This window comes from Hypomesus nipponensis, chromosome 28 (assembly GCF_054491055.1).
Source record: "Hypomesus nipponensis isolate SF chromosome 28, ASM5449105v1, whole genome shotgun sequence".
NCBI lineage: Eukaryota > Metazoa > Chordata > Actinopteri > Osmeriformes > Osmeridae > Hypomesus > Hypomesus nipponensis.
In genome coordinates this window covers 9,585,001-9,601,148 of record NC_140388.1, presented here as the reverse complement: position 1 = coordinate 9,601,148, position 16,148 = coordinate 9,585,001, and the positions used below count along the sequence as shown (strand labels likewise).

Below are 16,148 nucleotides of genomic sequence, written 5' to 3'. Positions count from 1 at the left end.
GATGCACCATTGCCCTTCTCTTCCTCCTCCTGCTCCCTCTTCCTCCCCCTATCCCCTCTATCCTGCTGTCTGTTCCTCCCTGCATTGCCCCCTTTGTTCCCTCCCTTTCTAACCTCCTTCCCTCTCTCCTCCTCTCATTTCTAACCTCTTTCCCTCTCCTCTCATTCCAAACCTCCCTCTCTCCTCCTCTCATTCCAAACATCCCTCTCTCCTCCTCTCATTCCAAACCTCCCTCTCTCCTCCTCTCATTCCAAACCTCCCTCTCTCCACCTCTCATTCCAAACATCCCTCCCTCCTCTCCTTCTCAATCTCCTACACTCCATCCCACAAGGAAGATGTGAAGCACCTAATGAGTTTGTCCTCTGCATGATACGAGGGTCACAGATGTTGTTGGGGTGGAGACAGATGTGGGACTCTCTCTCTCAGTGAACGGCTGAGATGAAGAGATGATCCCCTTGAACAAAATATATACAGCTGATTGGGCACAGCTTACATTTACGTTTATTTATTAAGCAGACGCTTTTATCCAAAGCGACTTCCAAGAGAGAGCTTTACAAAGTGCATAGGTCACTGATAATAACAATAACATAGCCCCAAAGCATTGCGGGTAGCCAAAACAAGAAGCACACATGGTGAACCTATAGTAGACCTGGTAGACCCGCCTGGTCGTCGGTCTACCAACGCTGGACCAGGTCGTCTACCGGAACCCTGTCTCCATGACGGCCAACAGCGAGTTTCCCGGTCCCATCCAACATCTATAAAACCGAACAATGGATTTTGGTGTTTCAAAACCCATTGACATTGTATGACTATGTTTAGCCTGTGTTCTGCTCCTCTCTCCCACCAACCGTCTCTGGAGGCGGGGATCCCTCTCTGAATTGCTCCTCCCAAGGTTTCTTCCATTTTTTCTCCCGTTGGGAGTTTTTCCTTGTCTTCCTTGAGGATTTAGGTTGGTTGAGGGGCAGTTCTATGGGCGTATGTGAAGCCCTCTGTGACATGCTTGCGTGTAAAAAGGGCTATACAAATACATTTGATTTCATTTGAACAAACAAAAAATAAGTGCCAAAGGGAAGAACCATAAGAGCATGTAGTTAAGCAGGTTACAACAAAACAACATGAATCTCTAAGTGCAAGTGTACCTGTAGAAAAGCAAGCAACAGTAAAATAAAATAAAAATAAGATTAACTAAAATAGCTAAATAGCTTAGAATGTGAATGGGCTTGATGCATCTCCCTTGTTATCCGCATGCCACCTACTCTGCCGTTCATTGTATTTGGATGAATGCCCGCGAGTTGTCTTAACACTTTTCAGCATGAAAATCGACCAAAATTCACTGTCATTGTGTCTGAGTACTGGAGTCACAAGGGGTACAGAGATATGGAAATGTCCCTCCCCTTCCTCTGTCCTGCCTGGCCCACATGGGTGACCTCTCTGCTCCTTTCTAAAGATAGCAGATCACCTGCCAGGTTGCAGTTCGCAGGCACGAGTGCCACTTGAATATAAAGTCCCACCTCGGCCTAGTTAAAAGGCTGAGCAGCTACCCCTGTGACATCATCAACTGTCGTCCAGCGAGCCGAGATAAGCACTTATCCCAAGTTACACATTTCAAGTCCCGTTCACTTGACGATCCCACTCCTGATGTCAGTGATTAAGACGATGAGCAGATTAAAAAAAATCTGCGGCTCAGCGAAACCCACAGTGACTGCAGGTACGGCTGTGGTGCTCGCTGGAGGAGAAACTGGTTCGCAGACCCTGACGAAGTGAGCGAGGAGAATAAAATTGCGGCGCCCGTTTCAAGCCTCCAGTGAGCTTTGGTGATCAGCATCTTTAAGTGGGAGCAATGCTCTTTTTCTAAGGGGGAGGGGGGAGGGGGGGGGGCATCGAGAAAACTTCCATCTACCTCGTAAAATTCGAAATTCTCTGAAGTCGTTTTCCCCCAGCCGCTGAGACGGATTTAATGACTGATTTAATGACTGCTCCCATGCTGGGTTAGAAAGTAACCCGGGCCCACACTGTCACAAATTCTCTGTAAATCACCCGAGAATTTACGTCTCTGTGCTCCTGTACAAGGACGACAAAATATTCCCATCAGGCAGCTGAGTGATGATAAAGTGCCCGTGTTTCCCTGTGACAGGTGTCATGATGGAGCTGGAGGACGAGCCGCTGTTGTTTCAGACAGGCTGGGAGGGGGAGGAGGAGCAGGAGGAGGAGGAGGGGGGCGAGGAGGCAAGCAACAGCCCGGGGGACCGCGGGGTGGTGGGAGTGTGGAGGGTCGTGGGCTGGGTCTACACAGTGCCCTGGGTGAGCGGAGTGGTGCTGGGAGCCGGAGTCCTGCTGCCCTGTGCCCTCTCCGCCTACATGTTCCTCTACTGCCCCCCGCTGGACATCGACCTCTCCTACAGTGCCTTCGAGGTCCACAGCCACTTCTCGGCCGAGCGCTTCGACGCTCTCGCCATCGCCGTGAAGAGTCAGCTGGGCTCGTGGGAGCGGCACCGCTGCGACACGGACGACTACGACACCTCGGCGCTCCGCGACCTCCTCCTGCAGGGACTGGGCAAGCAGGGGGCGGGCGCGTCCGAGGGCTCGCACCCCGAGGGGCTCAACGCCACGTCCGCCAGGGAGAGCGCCCTCACAGGCGGCGCCCGTCAGAGGAGGGGAGCTCCGGCGAGGCTCGGAGGCCGAGCGGAGGTCGGAGGTCAGCGCCGGGACGACACGTCGAGGTCAGAAGAGACGGGCGCCGGCGGAGCAGAGAGGGTGGAGAAAGAGCCTGGCGGAAACGCCACAGCCTGGAGCGTGGGCGGGGCCTCCGGGGGGGAAGGAGACGGGGGCCGAGGGAGATCGTTACTCAGGGAGCGGAGGCTGGCGTCCAGCTACTCCTACCAGCAGAGCCAGGCCCTGTGGAGGATGGAGCTGGTGTTTGTGGCTCAGGGCGGGGCCGGGGACAACAACATCTTCACCCCCGAGCGGCTCCGCACCATCCACGGCGTGGAGCGCCTCCTCATGCAGCAGCCCCAGTTCCAGCAGTTCTGCTGGAAGCCCCTGGAGGCTCTGAGGGACCTCCCTCTGGGGCCGTCCTTCTGTTCTCCCCCCAGCTCCCTCCTCTCCTACCTCTTCCCCAGCGAGCGCGCCGACAGGATCTACTACGACGGCATGGGCCCCGACCTGGCAGACATCCAGGGTGAGAAGCCTGACAAACCAGACCTGAGAAGAAAAAAAAAACCTGAACTGAAGCTAGATCGAATATATATCACATATTTGTCTTAGTCCTCGACGGGGTCCTACTTTGTTTTTATTTCACGTTTGTTGATTCGCGGTTTTTCTTGCAGGCGCCCTGAGCCTAGCCATGACTCACCCTCAGTTCTACTGGTACGTGGACGAGAGTCTCTCCCCGGAGCGTCTCTCCTCCTCCCTGCTGAGGAGTGAGATCCACTTCGGGGCTCCCCTGCCTTCCTTCTACTCTCTGCAGGACCGGCCCGCGGAGCAGAGGAGGCGCTTCAGGGACTTTGTGGTGCAGTACGCTGACATCCTGGCCCAGCAGTCCACCAGGTCAGTCTCACACACACACCATACACACATCATACACCATACCCATCCACACACACACCATACACACATCATACACCATACCCATCCACACACACACCATACACACACACATACGCACCATACCCCATGCCATTGTGTATTCCTGTCTGGATGTATATCTGTGTGTGTGTGTGTGTGTGTGTGTGTGTAAGTGTTACCGGCCTCAGGTCTAGGGGTACCTGAGCCGATGAACCCGCTACATATGTATGTGTGTGTGTGTGTGCCTGTCTGTGTGTGTGTTTGTGTGTGTGTGTGTGTGTGTGTCTGTGTGTGTGTGCCCCAGCCAGGTGAGGGTTCTCTATGGAGGGACAGAGCTGTTTGATAACGAGGTGAGGCAGACGTTCCACAGTGACATGCTCCTGGCTCTTATCAGCGGAGCCTGCATCGCTGTGCTGGTCTACATCCTCACCTCCTTCTCTGGTAGGTCTCCCCAGGGCCTCTCTCTCTCTCTGGTTTAAGACCAGGGCCTCTGTCTTTCTCTGGTCAAGACTGGGGCCTCTCTCTCTCTCTGGTCAACACCAGGCCCTCTCTCTCTCTCTGGTCAACACCAGGGCCTCTCTCTCTCTCTGGTCAACACCAGGCCCTCTCTCTCTCTCTGGTCAACACCAGGGCCTCTCTCTCTCTCTGGTCAACACCAGGGCCTCTGTCTCTCTCTGGTCAACACCAGGGCCTCTCTCTCTCTCTGGTCAACACCAGGCCCTCTCTCTCTCTCTGGTCAACACCAGGGCCTCTCTCTCTCTCTGGTCAACACCAGGGCCTCTGTCTCTCTCTGGTCAACACCAGGGCCTCTCTCTCTCTCTGGTCAACACCAGGCCCTCTCTCTCTCTCTGGTCAACACCAGGGCCTCTCTCTCTCTCTCTCTGGTCAACACCAGGGCCTGTAGAGAACATTCTGCCATTATTCATTTTATGGTTCTGTTTCATCTTGCCATATTTTTGTGTGTTTGTGTGTACAGAGAACACTGACATCTGAGATATCTGAGAGTTCTCATTTATGTTGTACTATGTGGCTAGTATATACAGACTGTTACTTGACTTTGACCACCAACATACTGCAAGAACCACGCTATTCTGATCCTTGATCTTCTGCTGTACTTTCTGAATGCACGTGTTTCTACGTGGGTTTGAGTCTGCTTAGCGTCTGAAATGTCCGACGTGAATGTTTCTTCAGTGTTCCTGTCCTTCTTTGGCCTGGCTAGCATCGGTCTGAGTTGCTTGGTGGCTCTGTTCCTGTACCACGTGGTCTTTGGCGTGAGGTACCTGGGAATCCTCAACGGAGTGGCCGCCTTTGTGATCATCGGTATCGGTGAGTGACCGAACTCGTCTCTCTCTCTCTCTCTCGCCGACAAAAGTCCGTTCACGGAAGGCGGCGGTGCGGTTCTCGAGCTGGGGGACGAGCCGCTAATGAAGCGCTCGGCGTCGTGTTCTCTGCCCTCCCCTGTGTCCTCAGGCGTGGACGACGTGTTTGTGTTCATCAGCACCTTCCGGCAGGCCTCTCACCTGGCCCTGCCACTGCAGCGCATGGTCTACACGGTCAAAACGGCGGGGCGAGCCACCTTCCTCACCTCCTTCACCACCGCGGCTGCCTACGCCGCCAACACCTTCTCTCAGGTAACGCGTGGATCCATAGCTCACGATTCCTCTCTTCGCGGATTAATCGCTTTTATATTCATGTGTTTGTCTGTCAGGGCCGCTTCGGCTCTGCAGCGTGCACGCGCGTGTGTGGAATGTTCTGGTTTGAAAGAGTGTTGAGTGTTTTTACCACAGCTGTCTGAAGACGTCTGTCTGTACCTTGTCCGACCCGTCAGATCCCAGCTGTGCAGGACTTTGGTCTGTTCATGGCGTTGATAGTGAGCTGCTGCTGGCTGTGGGTGTCCCTGCTCATGCCTGCAGCCCTGTGTGTCTGGAGCCAGGCTGTGGAGGCGCACGAGAACGCCTGGTGGAGCTGGTAAGATCCGCTTCTTTTGTTTCCTGGCTCAGGCCATTGTTGTGCTCTCAGGTTTTGTTTTGTCTGAGGCGACATGTTTAACAAAGACTTTGCTCTTTTTTTAAAAGCTGCCTCTGTCTGTATCTCTCTCTTTACCTCTCCCTCGTTATCTCTGTCTTTCTGTGTCGGTCTCCCCCCTCTCTCTCCCCTTCCCTCATTATTGCTCTCTCTCTCTCTCTCTCTCTCTCTCTCTCTCTCTCTCTCTCTCTCTCTCTCTCTCTCTCTCTCTCTCTCTCTCTCTCTCTCTCTCTCTCTCTCTCTCTCTCTCTCTCTCTCTCTCTCTCTCTCTCTCTCTCTCTCTGTGTCTCTCTCCCCCCTCCAGGTTGAAGACACTGGCAGGTCTGTCTGTGCTCCACAGTCCATTGTCAGATGGGGATGATGACGTGGCCCTCCTGTCAGTGGAGATGGAGCCAGGTGAGATTGTTATCTTCCCCCAGCCCAACAGTCACAAAGAGAAAAGAGTCAAGGCTCTCTCTCTCTCTCTCTCTCTCTCTCTCTCTCTCTCTCTCTCTCTCTCTCTCTCTCTCTCTCTCTCTCTCTCTCTCTCTCTCTCTCTCTCTCTCTCTCTCTCTCACTCACTCTCTCTACATGTCTCTCTCTCCCTCTCTGTCCCCACAGAGTCCTGTGAGCCAGATGTGGACATCCTGTCTCTGTCCCTGGACGCCCCCCCCTCGCCTCAGACTGGCGCTGGGGTGGTGAGCGCCAAACTGCAGTGGGCGCTGAAGCGCTGGGTGGCAGAGCCCGCCGTGGAAAACCGCAAAACCGTTCTAGGTAAGCCGTCAGCCCGCCTCCTGGGATCAGGAGAGCCGGAGCATCTCATGAACTATTCATGTGCCCTTTCAAAAGGGATTCCTCTGATCTGTGCCTGCCTGCATCTTCTCCCTCCCTCCCTCCCTCCCTCCCTCCCTCCCTCCCTCCCTCCCTCCCTCCCTCCCTCCCTCCCTCCCTCCCTCCCTCCCTCCCTCCCTCCCTCCCTCCCTCCCTGTTTTCTTCCTCTTTACACCTCCCTCCCTGCCTCCCTGCCTCCCTCCCTGCCCTCCGGTGGTCTATCCCATCTACAGTGCCTCTTGCTCAGTGTTGTGCCCTGTGTTCAGGTGTGTATTTGCTGGTCCTGCTGGTGTCTGCTGGCTGCTGCTGTCTCCTGAGACCAGCCACCCACGCTCCGCTCCTGTTCCGGCCGGACACCAACCTCCAGACCCTGCTGGCCCTCCGGAACAACCTCAGCGGTCAAGGCATCGCCTGCCACATGTGTTCCGGTCAGTGCTGATTAGATCCTTCCTCAGCCACTATTGTGGAGTGGTATGGAGGTGGAGGAGAGGTGGAGGAGAGGAATGGAGGTGAAGGAGAGCTGGAGGAGAGGAATAGTGGAGGAGAGGTGGAGGAGAGGAGAGGTATGGAGGTGGAGGAGAGGTGGAGGAGAGGAGACGAATGGAGGTGGAGGTGGAGGAGGAGAGGTGGAGGACAGGAATGGAGGTGAAGGAGAGGTGGAGGAGAGGAATAGTGGAGGAGAGGTGGAGGAGAGGAGAGGTATGGAGGTGGAGGAGAGGTGGAGGAGAGGAGAGGAATGGAGGTGGAGGAGGAGAGGTGGAGAAGAGGTATGGAGGTGAAGAAGAGGTGGAGGAGAGGAGAGGTATGGTGGAGGAGAGGTGGAGGAGAGGAGAGTTATGGAGGTGGAGGAGAGGTGGAGGAGAGGAGAGGTATGGTGGAGGAGAGGTGGAGGAGAGGAGAGTTATGGAGGTGGAGGAGAGGTGGAGGAGAGGAGAGGTATGGTGGAGGAGAGGTGGAGGAGAGGAGAGTTATGGAGGTGGAGGAGAGGTGGAGGAGAGGAGAGGTATGGTGGAGGAGGTGTTTAGGGAGCCAAAAGGTGGCAATGCATCCTTGTTCAGTGATTGTCCCAGAATGCATCAGTTTTGAATAAATTATAAAACAAGGGAAGTTTTCATATTATACCTACTTCCATATATGTTACATTCTTACTGAATACTTCAGGATAAATGTTCAAATAATAGGTACGATTTTGTGCAAAAAAAAATTTATTTCGTTATACAAACCAGTACTGGGTTTCTTGTCACCGTCATACTAATACTCTTCGCAATTTATATCATATTGATCCTTTCTGTTCATTGCAAATGATGAGTGGGTATATCACAGACAGTTTGTGAAAGGTGCAGCCCCTGTTACGCATTGTGCCTCAGCCCATCTGAGCTTGAACTTTGACATCATAATACATGAAGTATGAATGATAATTGAATAACAGGAGCTTTTTCATGGGTAAGTTGAAGCAATGGTTTGAAGCTGGTGATGGTGTGGTGATAAAAGGCATAACTGGATTAGGGTAAGTGTAATAAAAACAAAAACACAACTGCAGACCCCACCAGCCTCCAGAACCTGCTGGGCATCTGGAACAACCTCAGTGGTCAAGGCATCGCCTGCCACAGTGATTGTCCCAGAATGCATCAGTCTTGAGTATATTATAAAACAATAGAGGTTTTCATAATATACTTACTTCCATATATGTTACATTCTTACTGAATACTTCTGGATGAATGTTCAAATAATACGTACATTTTTGTGCAAAGATCTTTGTATTTATTTATACAAACCAGTACTGGGTTTCCTATCACCGTCATACTTATACTCTTCGCAACAGTCTGTTACAATTATCCTTCCAGTTCATTGCAAATGATGAGAGGGTTTATCACAGAGCTTGTGAAAGGTGCAGCCCCTGTTACGCATTGCGCCTCAGCCCTTCTGAGCTTGAACTCAGACTTCTCAATACATGAAGTATGATTAATGCAGATTTGACAAGAGATTATTTAATACAAAAAAAAAATAATGTTAAGGATTAAGTAAAGCTAAGTGTCTTGAAGCAGTTTTAAGTATGGTAATGAAAGGCAGGACTGGATTACTGTAAGTGTAGTGAGGACAAATGCACAACTATAAAATATGACAAATCATGTCACGCAAACAAAAATAAACTCTGTCTGTACCTATGTGTTTGCCTTTTGCACTGTGCATGCTGAATTAGGTTTATCTTCCCAGTAGGGATAGCGCTAACATATGGCAAGGTAAGAAAAAAGGTAGATGTTCAAATCGACTTTATAACAAGCCAGGCAGACAAGGAATGTATGTGTCTGTTTATGCATGCTCTTCAGTCTAGCTACAGTAAGGTCATGCCTCGCTTTGAATTCCTGCTGGCGTGGGCGGTTTGCTATAGGTGTGTTTATGGAGAAGCCTCACTATCTACACACCAACGCCCACTCTGGCTCATCACCACCTGGCAGTCACCTCCACCACGACCAGGATCCTGCCAGCCAGTCTCCCCACAGCCCAGCCAAGCCCAGCTCCAAGTCCAACACAACAGGTACCTCCCTCCTGCCGTTTCAGGCAGAGAACACCCATCTCACCACACGGCTCACCGGAATAATGACAGTCCCCCCCCCCCCGTTGAACGAGTATGTTTGATACGTATCCCTTCCCAGGGCCCCTGCTGACGGTGTACGTCTTCAAGTTAGACACGGGGGCGTCTGTCAGTCGGTACCGCTACTCTGTCAACGCCAGCGTGCCCTCGCCCTGGAGGGCCCTTGGCTCCGGGCACGGAGACGTGCCGTCCTTCCTGGTGAGGAAAACCCCCCCGCTTCCGTGCTTCACCCCTGCCTTGGGCAGTCCCCGAAGGCCAGAAGTCATCCTACATTTACATTTAGTCATTTAGCAGACACTTTAATCCAGAGCGATTTATAGTTTACATTTACAAGTACAGGGACGTTCCCCCGAGGCAAGTAGGGTGAAGTGCCTTGCCCAAGGACACAACGTCATTTCGCACGTCCGGGAATCGAACCGGCAACCTTCTGATTAATAGCCTGATTCCCTAACCACTCAGCCATCTGACTCCTGACAGGCTTACAGAGGACCCAACAGCAACTACAGCACCCGCATGACAGTGTGCGTCTCCCACGTCTACCAGCCCCACGCTAGCTGGATGCTCACCTCGCTAGCCTGCGACCCGCACCACGGCTGGAGGTCAGAGTTCAGCTTCTACGTGGCTTCGAGCCCGCAGCATCACAGCAGGTTGGTGGCGTCAGGAGGGAATATTTCCGTTGTTGTTGTTTTGGACTGTGCTGTCCACAGAACTGTAAAAGACTGCTCTTGTTGCATTCTGACAATAAAGACCTTTCTTGGTTTTCTAACAACCACAATACTAGAATAATTGAACGAAGCAATTCTGATCGTTGACTCTCTACCGTTGTTACTGCAAGCACTATTCATATGATGTTTGTAAATGAAGCTTAAATGTAAAACATATACATGTAAAATAAACACATCAGTCAGATGGAGAAGCTCCATCCGACGAGATGATACTGACAGAGTTTCTGTCGTGCCTCCCAGGAGACTGTACTACGCCCAGCACCGGCTCAGTCCTCACCCCAGCAGAGTGTGTGCTGAGCCCCCAGGCTGTGTGTTCGGCTCCGGGCCTGATGGAGCAACGCGAGGCTCCTTCTATTCGCCGCTCTCCAGTAAGCCAGAAACAGCCACGAGGCATCATTTACATACTGGTATCCAACCGCAAGAGGAAAATGCCGTTTCAGGCTCACGTGTTGTTGGTTTGCCAACCAAGGCAAATACATTTTTCTATGTATCTCAAAGATGACACGTCGGCCACCAAGTCGAAGACCTCCGGCTTCAACCCCTGTAGTGGAGGTGGGTGTGGCCAGCCAGCAGTACGCCCCCTGGTGGACACAGGAGCCATGGTGTTTGTGGTGTTTGGTATTCTGGGAGTCAACCGCACACAGCGCACAGACAACCATGTCATAGGAGATATGGTGAGGAGATTGCTGGATAATTTTATAAAGCATGTTTTCATCCAGCAAAATGTTCAATTTATTGGCATTGATTTTCTCTCTACGTTGTCTTCAAAGGGTAGCATCATATTGGATCCAGAATTTGACATCTTCAAGGAAATTGGGTATCTCTGCAAACTGTGCAAAGCCATCAGTGCTAACACAGAGCTGGTGAAGCCGGGGGGAGCACAGTGTCTACCTTCAGGTAACCGACACACAAATGACAGCCAGACAGACAAATCTAGATGTGAATGTTTCCTATTCCTGCTCTCCCTTGTTCCTTATCCCTCCTCTTCCCCAGGAAACAAGCTGTCATCTATTCTGCCTCTCCTCCACCCTGAATGTCACTCGCTCCCCAAGCCCAACCTCCTGCCTGGCCAACTATCTCACGGGACTGTAGGGCTGAGCGCTGGCAGGGTGCACTGGCTGTCCATGGCCTTCGAGTCTGTACGTACAACAGTAGCTCAAAGCACACTATCATCATTCATTTTCATTACATTTAGTCATTTAGCGGACGCTCTTATCCAGAGCGACTTACAGTAAGTACAGGGGACATTCCCCCCCGAGGCAAGTAGGGTGAAGTGCCTTGCCCAAGGACACAACATCATTTTGCACAGCGGGGTATCAATCCAGCAACCTTCTGATTACTAGCCCGACTCCCTCACCGCTCAGACATCTGACTCCCCATTCAGAAACTTTAATCTCTCCCTGTGGATGAGCAAGTGCTGTACTAACTTCCTGCTGTGTTTGTTTCCAAGACAACCTACAAGGGAAAATCCTCCTTCCAGACACATTCAGACTTTCTTCAGTGGGAGAACTTCCTGCAGGAGCAGCTTGCCACCCTCCCACAATCCTCTGCTCTGCGTCGAGGTTTCCAGACATGCGAACACTGGAAGCAGATCTTCATGGAGATCATAGGCAAGTTGAGCGTTGGCAGTATATTTTTCATATTCAACTTCACATCATGATCTGTCATCTCATACTCTGACTACTGAACTAAACCTAGCCGTGAGCTTTTGTTGCTCACAATCATCCACTCATTTGTGGATGACATGACATTCAAAATATCAGCTTCTACTTTCTTTGGGTAGTTATATAAAGACATACATGGGATTTGAACCCAGCACCCTTCACTTCAGCCTCAACTTACATGTTACACATGCTTAACCACTGGCTCCGACACACCATGAACATTTTTTTAATACATCCTTAAGGTAAAGTGTTCTGTTTTGTAAAGATACCTTGACAACATTAGTGAAGCCAGACCTGGGATTTGAACCCAAGAACCTTCTATAAGGCTTCTGCTTACGTTATACATGCACTTAACCAGTGAACCAACACAATCCATTTCATGACATTACCACTACAATGTCTCCCAGTAGACAGCAGATAAGTTTACCACTAGAACATTTGCCACTTATCCTTGTGGCACAGACTAAATGAAGGGGGGAACCTTGCATGTGAACTACTAGATTACGATTATTTGAATAATTATTCATATATAAAAGTATTAATGTAGCTGCTGTATTAAACAACATGAAGTTCAGGAGGATTCGAATCTGTGACATCATGATCTCACATCACTTGCTCAAGCCACTGAGCAAAACCTAACAAGGTGTTCTCACTGCTCACAATCACCCACTCATTTGTGGAAACACACCTGGCAATCGTTTGTGTTGATTGGCAATAAGATCACATGACCAATACCACCGATCCAGATAACTTAAATCTAATGCAACAATCACCAGGATAGAAACAGTTAGCAGATCTAGCTCTAACATTGGGTCTATGGGGAACCAAGCCCTCAAAATTGAAATGGTCGTTTTAAATGTTTAAGTGCTTTCCTACCTGGATGTGCTTAATGCTGTGACCCATCCAGACAGCACATATAGTATAGACATCTGATCACAGTATAGCAAGACACCTAAGGTTTATGAAAGGTCCCCATATTGAGACTTTAGTTTGACTCATAGGTGTAAATCCCAGGGGAAAAATATGATTTGTCCCCCCCAGTAAATCACTGTAAACATAACTATGTAATTTCAATAATATTAATAATACGCAATGAAAGCGCTTTGCTGATTATGGACACGATGGTGCTTTTTAAATGTGCTATGAGTTACAGCAGTCATTTTGGTGTCCCCCTCAGGAATTGCTCTTGAGAAAATGTCATATAATCCCCCCCCCCAACCCCCTCCCCTCGAAGTTGCTAGCAGATTTTCGTCACTGGTTTGACTCTTTCCTGGCGGAGAGCAGGTGTGGAGAGCGCCCTCTGCAGTCTGCTGTTGTCCCTGGTGATCTGTGTGGCGGCTGTGTCTGTGTTCACTGCCCATCCCCTCCTGCTGCTTCCCATCCTGTTCACCATCCTGGGTAAGACTCTTATTATGCACCACGAGTTACATACTGGTATAACGAGCCCTCGAGAATTAGGCACAGGAATTGGGTTGCATTAGAGAGACACCTCAGAATAACAAGCAGGTGACTACGTTCTCCAGGCTTCACTACTTGTCTGGTTTTCCTTGGGGGGGGGGGGGGGGGCGGCTGGAGGCGGGCTAACTGGGTTGTTCCTGCTTGTGTCCAGGGGTGATCTGTCTGGTGGTGGCGATCATGTACGTGCTGGGCTGGGAGATGGGGGCTGTGGAGGCCATCTCGCTCTCCATCCTGGTGGGCTCCTCTGTGGACTACTGTCTGCACCTGGTGGAAGGCTACCTTCTGGCGGGGGATTGTCTGCCAGAAACCCCCTCTCACAGTCTGGTAGGACTCGCACCAGCGCCGTGTTTGATGACAGGGAGCAGGAAAACATGGGGACAAATCTGTTTGCGGAACGTTCTCTCACTCTGAACCCATTCATCCATATTTGAGGCACATCATTTTTTAATGGATATTTTCCAAATGAGTATGTTCTGTTTACTTGATCTCTGGGTTTCAACAAAATTACTTTCATTTTTTAATAGGAGCCCAGCGGTGGCAAACAGCGAGGGGGGTAGTTTAACATCCTTTGTCTCTGTGTTTTCCAGGAGCTTCCAGCTAAGCGGCGGAGGCGGGCTCTCGAGGCAGTCAACCACGTGGGCGTCGCCATAGTGTCAAGCGCCGTCACCACGGTGATCTCAACAGTCCCCCTTTTTTTCTGTGTCATTGTGCCTTTCGCCAAATTCGGCCAGATCGTGGCCATCAACACAGCGGTGTCCATCCTGTTCACCCTGACGGTGACAGCGGCCATGTTGGCCACCATGGCTCCGCCCTGCTTCAGCAGGCCCCCCAGGGCCGTGCTCAGGGCCGGCCTGGCTGTCATGGCGACCGCGGCCCTCGGAGCGGCTCTGTGCTGGGCAGGAGGGCTACTGGGATGGGGCACCTGGCACGCCTTCACCATGTGAGGCCAACTGTCGCTCAACTGTCAAACTGTCAACTCAACTGTCAAAAGTGAAGATGTCATGACTGCAGGAGTCCTGCCGACTCCGCAGTCCCAGCCTAGAGTTGTAGAAGGAGCTTTTATAATCACAAGTCAGCTGGGTCTTGTGCCGCTGATGCCAATCGAGATCATGTCTGTGATCTCTCCCTTGGGTGAACTAATGGTTGGTCGGGTGGTTTGGTCGCACTTTACTTGAAAGCACACGGTTGCCATTGTAGTATTTCCATGGTCAAACTTGATTCCACACGTGATCAGTTAATGATGTTTGTTCCTGTGGTTATCGTTGTACTAGCGCCACAAGACACCGTTTGGTACCAAGTAGGCCTCACTTTTCATTGTGATTCGGTTCAACAAAAATATAACCATTGTTGTTGCGTTATTTATTGCCAGATGGAAAAGTGAGGTGTAATAATATAGCTACTTTGAGGGAGTATCCTTACAAAAAAAAAAGCTGCATACCGATGATCTGACTTTTTCTGAGACACCCTCAGGAGTCATTGGGTGTTCCATGACCTGTGACCTCTCTGCCGTCTGATTGGGACAAGTGTTGATAGATATTAGATATTTAATCATAACTCAGTGAATATTCAGGGTGTCACAGTATTGTTTGTAAGGAGATGTCACAACTTTGCACTATATCGCAATGAGTTTCTACAGAATTTAATTGTGCAATATTGTCACCATTGGAATGTTCGCACATCATATTTCTCATCATGACAAAATGATCGTGAAGATGGGTTGGAGGACTGTATAAATGAAACAGCTGCAACAGGTAGCATTTGAAAAGAAATTCCAAAATTAGAAACAGCGCTCCCAATTCCTGTCTGAACTTCCGCGCTTTCTTCCAGCTTGATTGACTGATGGAACTTAATTTGCTCGAAAGTAACGGCTGTTATTAAATTAGAAATGAACATTCCACTGACATTGAGTTGTGTGTTGTTAACCAACACTCAGCACTCACAGGGACTGATTACCTTACACAACTGAAATATTGCTTTTTTTACAGAAATAATCTTACCTGTTGTACCTTTTGGTTTATTTTTGTTGGAATAAATCTAGCCCATGTCAGATTCACATGCTGATAAATGCATGATGAATACGTGTCAGAAGGCTACCTGTTGCCAACAACAACTCCTCAAAAAACAAGTATTTAGTCACGCACCAAAACATTGTTTAGATTTTTACAAAGGTGTTTTTACAACAGAAATATCAATGACATGACCAGTTTACTGCCTCCTGTAAATTTGAAATTCAACCTTCTTGTCAGCTGTGTGAATTTGTCCTCTCAGCTTAAGGGAGTCAGATGGCTGAGCGGTGAGGGAGTCGGGCTAGTAATCAGAAGGTTGCTGGATTGATTCCCCACCGTGCCAAAATGACGTTGTGTCCTTGGGCAAGGCACTTCACCCTACTTGCCTCAGGGGGGGATTGTCCTGTACTTACTGTAAGTCGCTCTGGATAAAAGCGTCTGCTAAATGACTAAATGTTTGAGGCAGGTACAGAAGATCATAGGAAGCACCACTTGTGATTCTCTCAGGTGAAGACACTCCACACATTCTCTGCATGCTTTAAACAGCACTCAGGAGGACTTACTGTAAACCTCTCAAGGCCCAGCAGAGCGCTCAGACTCCTAGCACCACTTCACCTTCAGCCCGCGTGTCTCTATCGCCGCACACGCGACCATTCCCACCCACGAGAATTCTTTAATTCACACCATTCCTGTGACTGGAGTCAAGTCTTGTAAGTGTGTATTGCTGTTTGAAATAAAGCTGGTATTCTGACAGGGAAAGGCCTTGGTTGTTGTCATTACTGCAGCTAAGGTAAAGGGCCATCCCTGTCCTTGCTGTTTATTCGGGTCTCTACTTCTCTGGATCAAGACTGTGAGGAGAGCAAGACTATTAGACTGCTGCCAAACTGTCTCACAAGCCAGCGTGAGAGCTATAATAACAATTATATGCATTTCCCATGTCATCCATCAGTTGTCATGCCTTATCGCTTTGTGGAAAACCATCTAACATACTGAAGATCAATTGTTGGCATAACAATTTTCATGTGCTAATGTACACAACTGATTGTCAGTCCCCTCACCAGGTCTTTCCTGGTGCATTGTGATGCAGCAGCACAGTGAGAGAACCTAAATGTTCTTCCCAGCAGGTGAATATTTTATCGGGTCACCACTTCACTGAAAAACAAAGAGCCGGTCTGAAACTACACTTTGCCACTATAAATATGAATGTTATTTTTCTGTATATTTTTCTTTTCGGGGACAGCTGTTTGTGATGGAAAGCCTAACAATTGGGCTGCTTGTTACTCTGTGGAGCATGGTATTGCAT

General features: G+C 50.0%; 1 protein-coding gene across 1 annotated transcript; it reads left to right on the top strand.

Annotated features, from left to right (window-relative positions):
- The first annotated feature begins 2,142 nt into the window (after positions 1-2,142).
- Positions 2,143-13,783, top strand: disp3 (dispatched RND transporter family member 3). The gene is made up of 20 exons (XM_084694589.1): positions 2,143-3,178; positions 3,327-3,546; positions 3,869-4,005; positions 4,756-4,890; positions 5,035-5,195; positions 5,393-5,532; positions 5,894-5,985; positions 6,190-6,342; positions 6,666-6,827; positions 8,789-8,935; positions 9,054-9,190; positions 9,470-9,639; positions 9,958-10,085; positions 10,216-10,391; positions 10,488-10,614; positions 10,711-10,856; positions 11,168-11,327; positions 12,666-12,779; positions 12,991-13,163; positions 13,427-13,783. The coding sequence occupies exons 1-20, from the start codon at positions 2,143-2,145 to the stop codon at positions 13,781-13,783; spliced, it is 4,071 nt and encodes a 1,356-aa protein (XP_084550715.1).
- Positions 13,784-16,148: the final 2,365 nt, after the last annotated feature.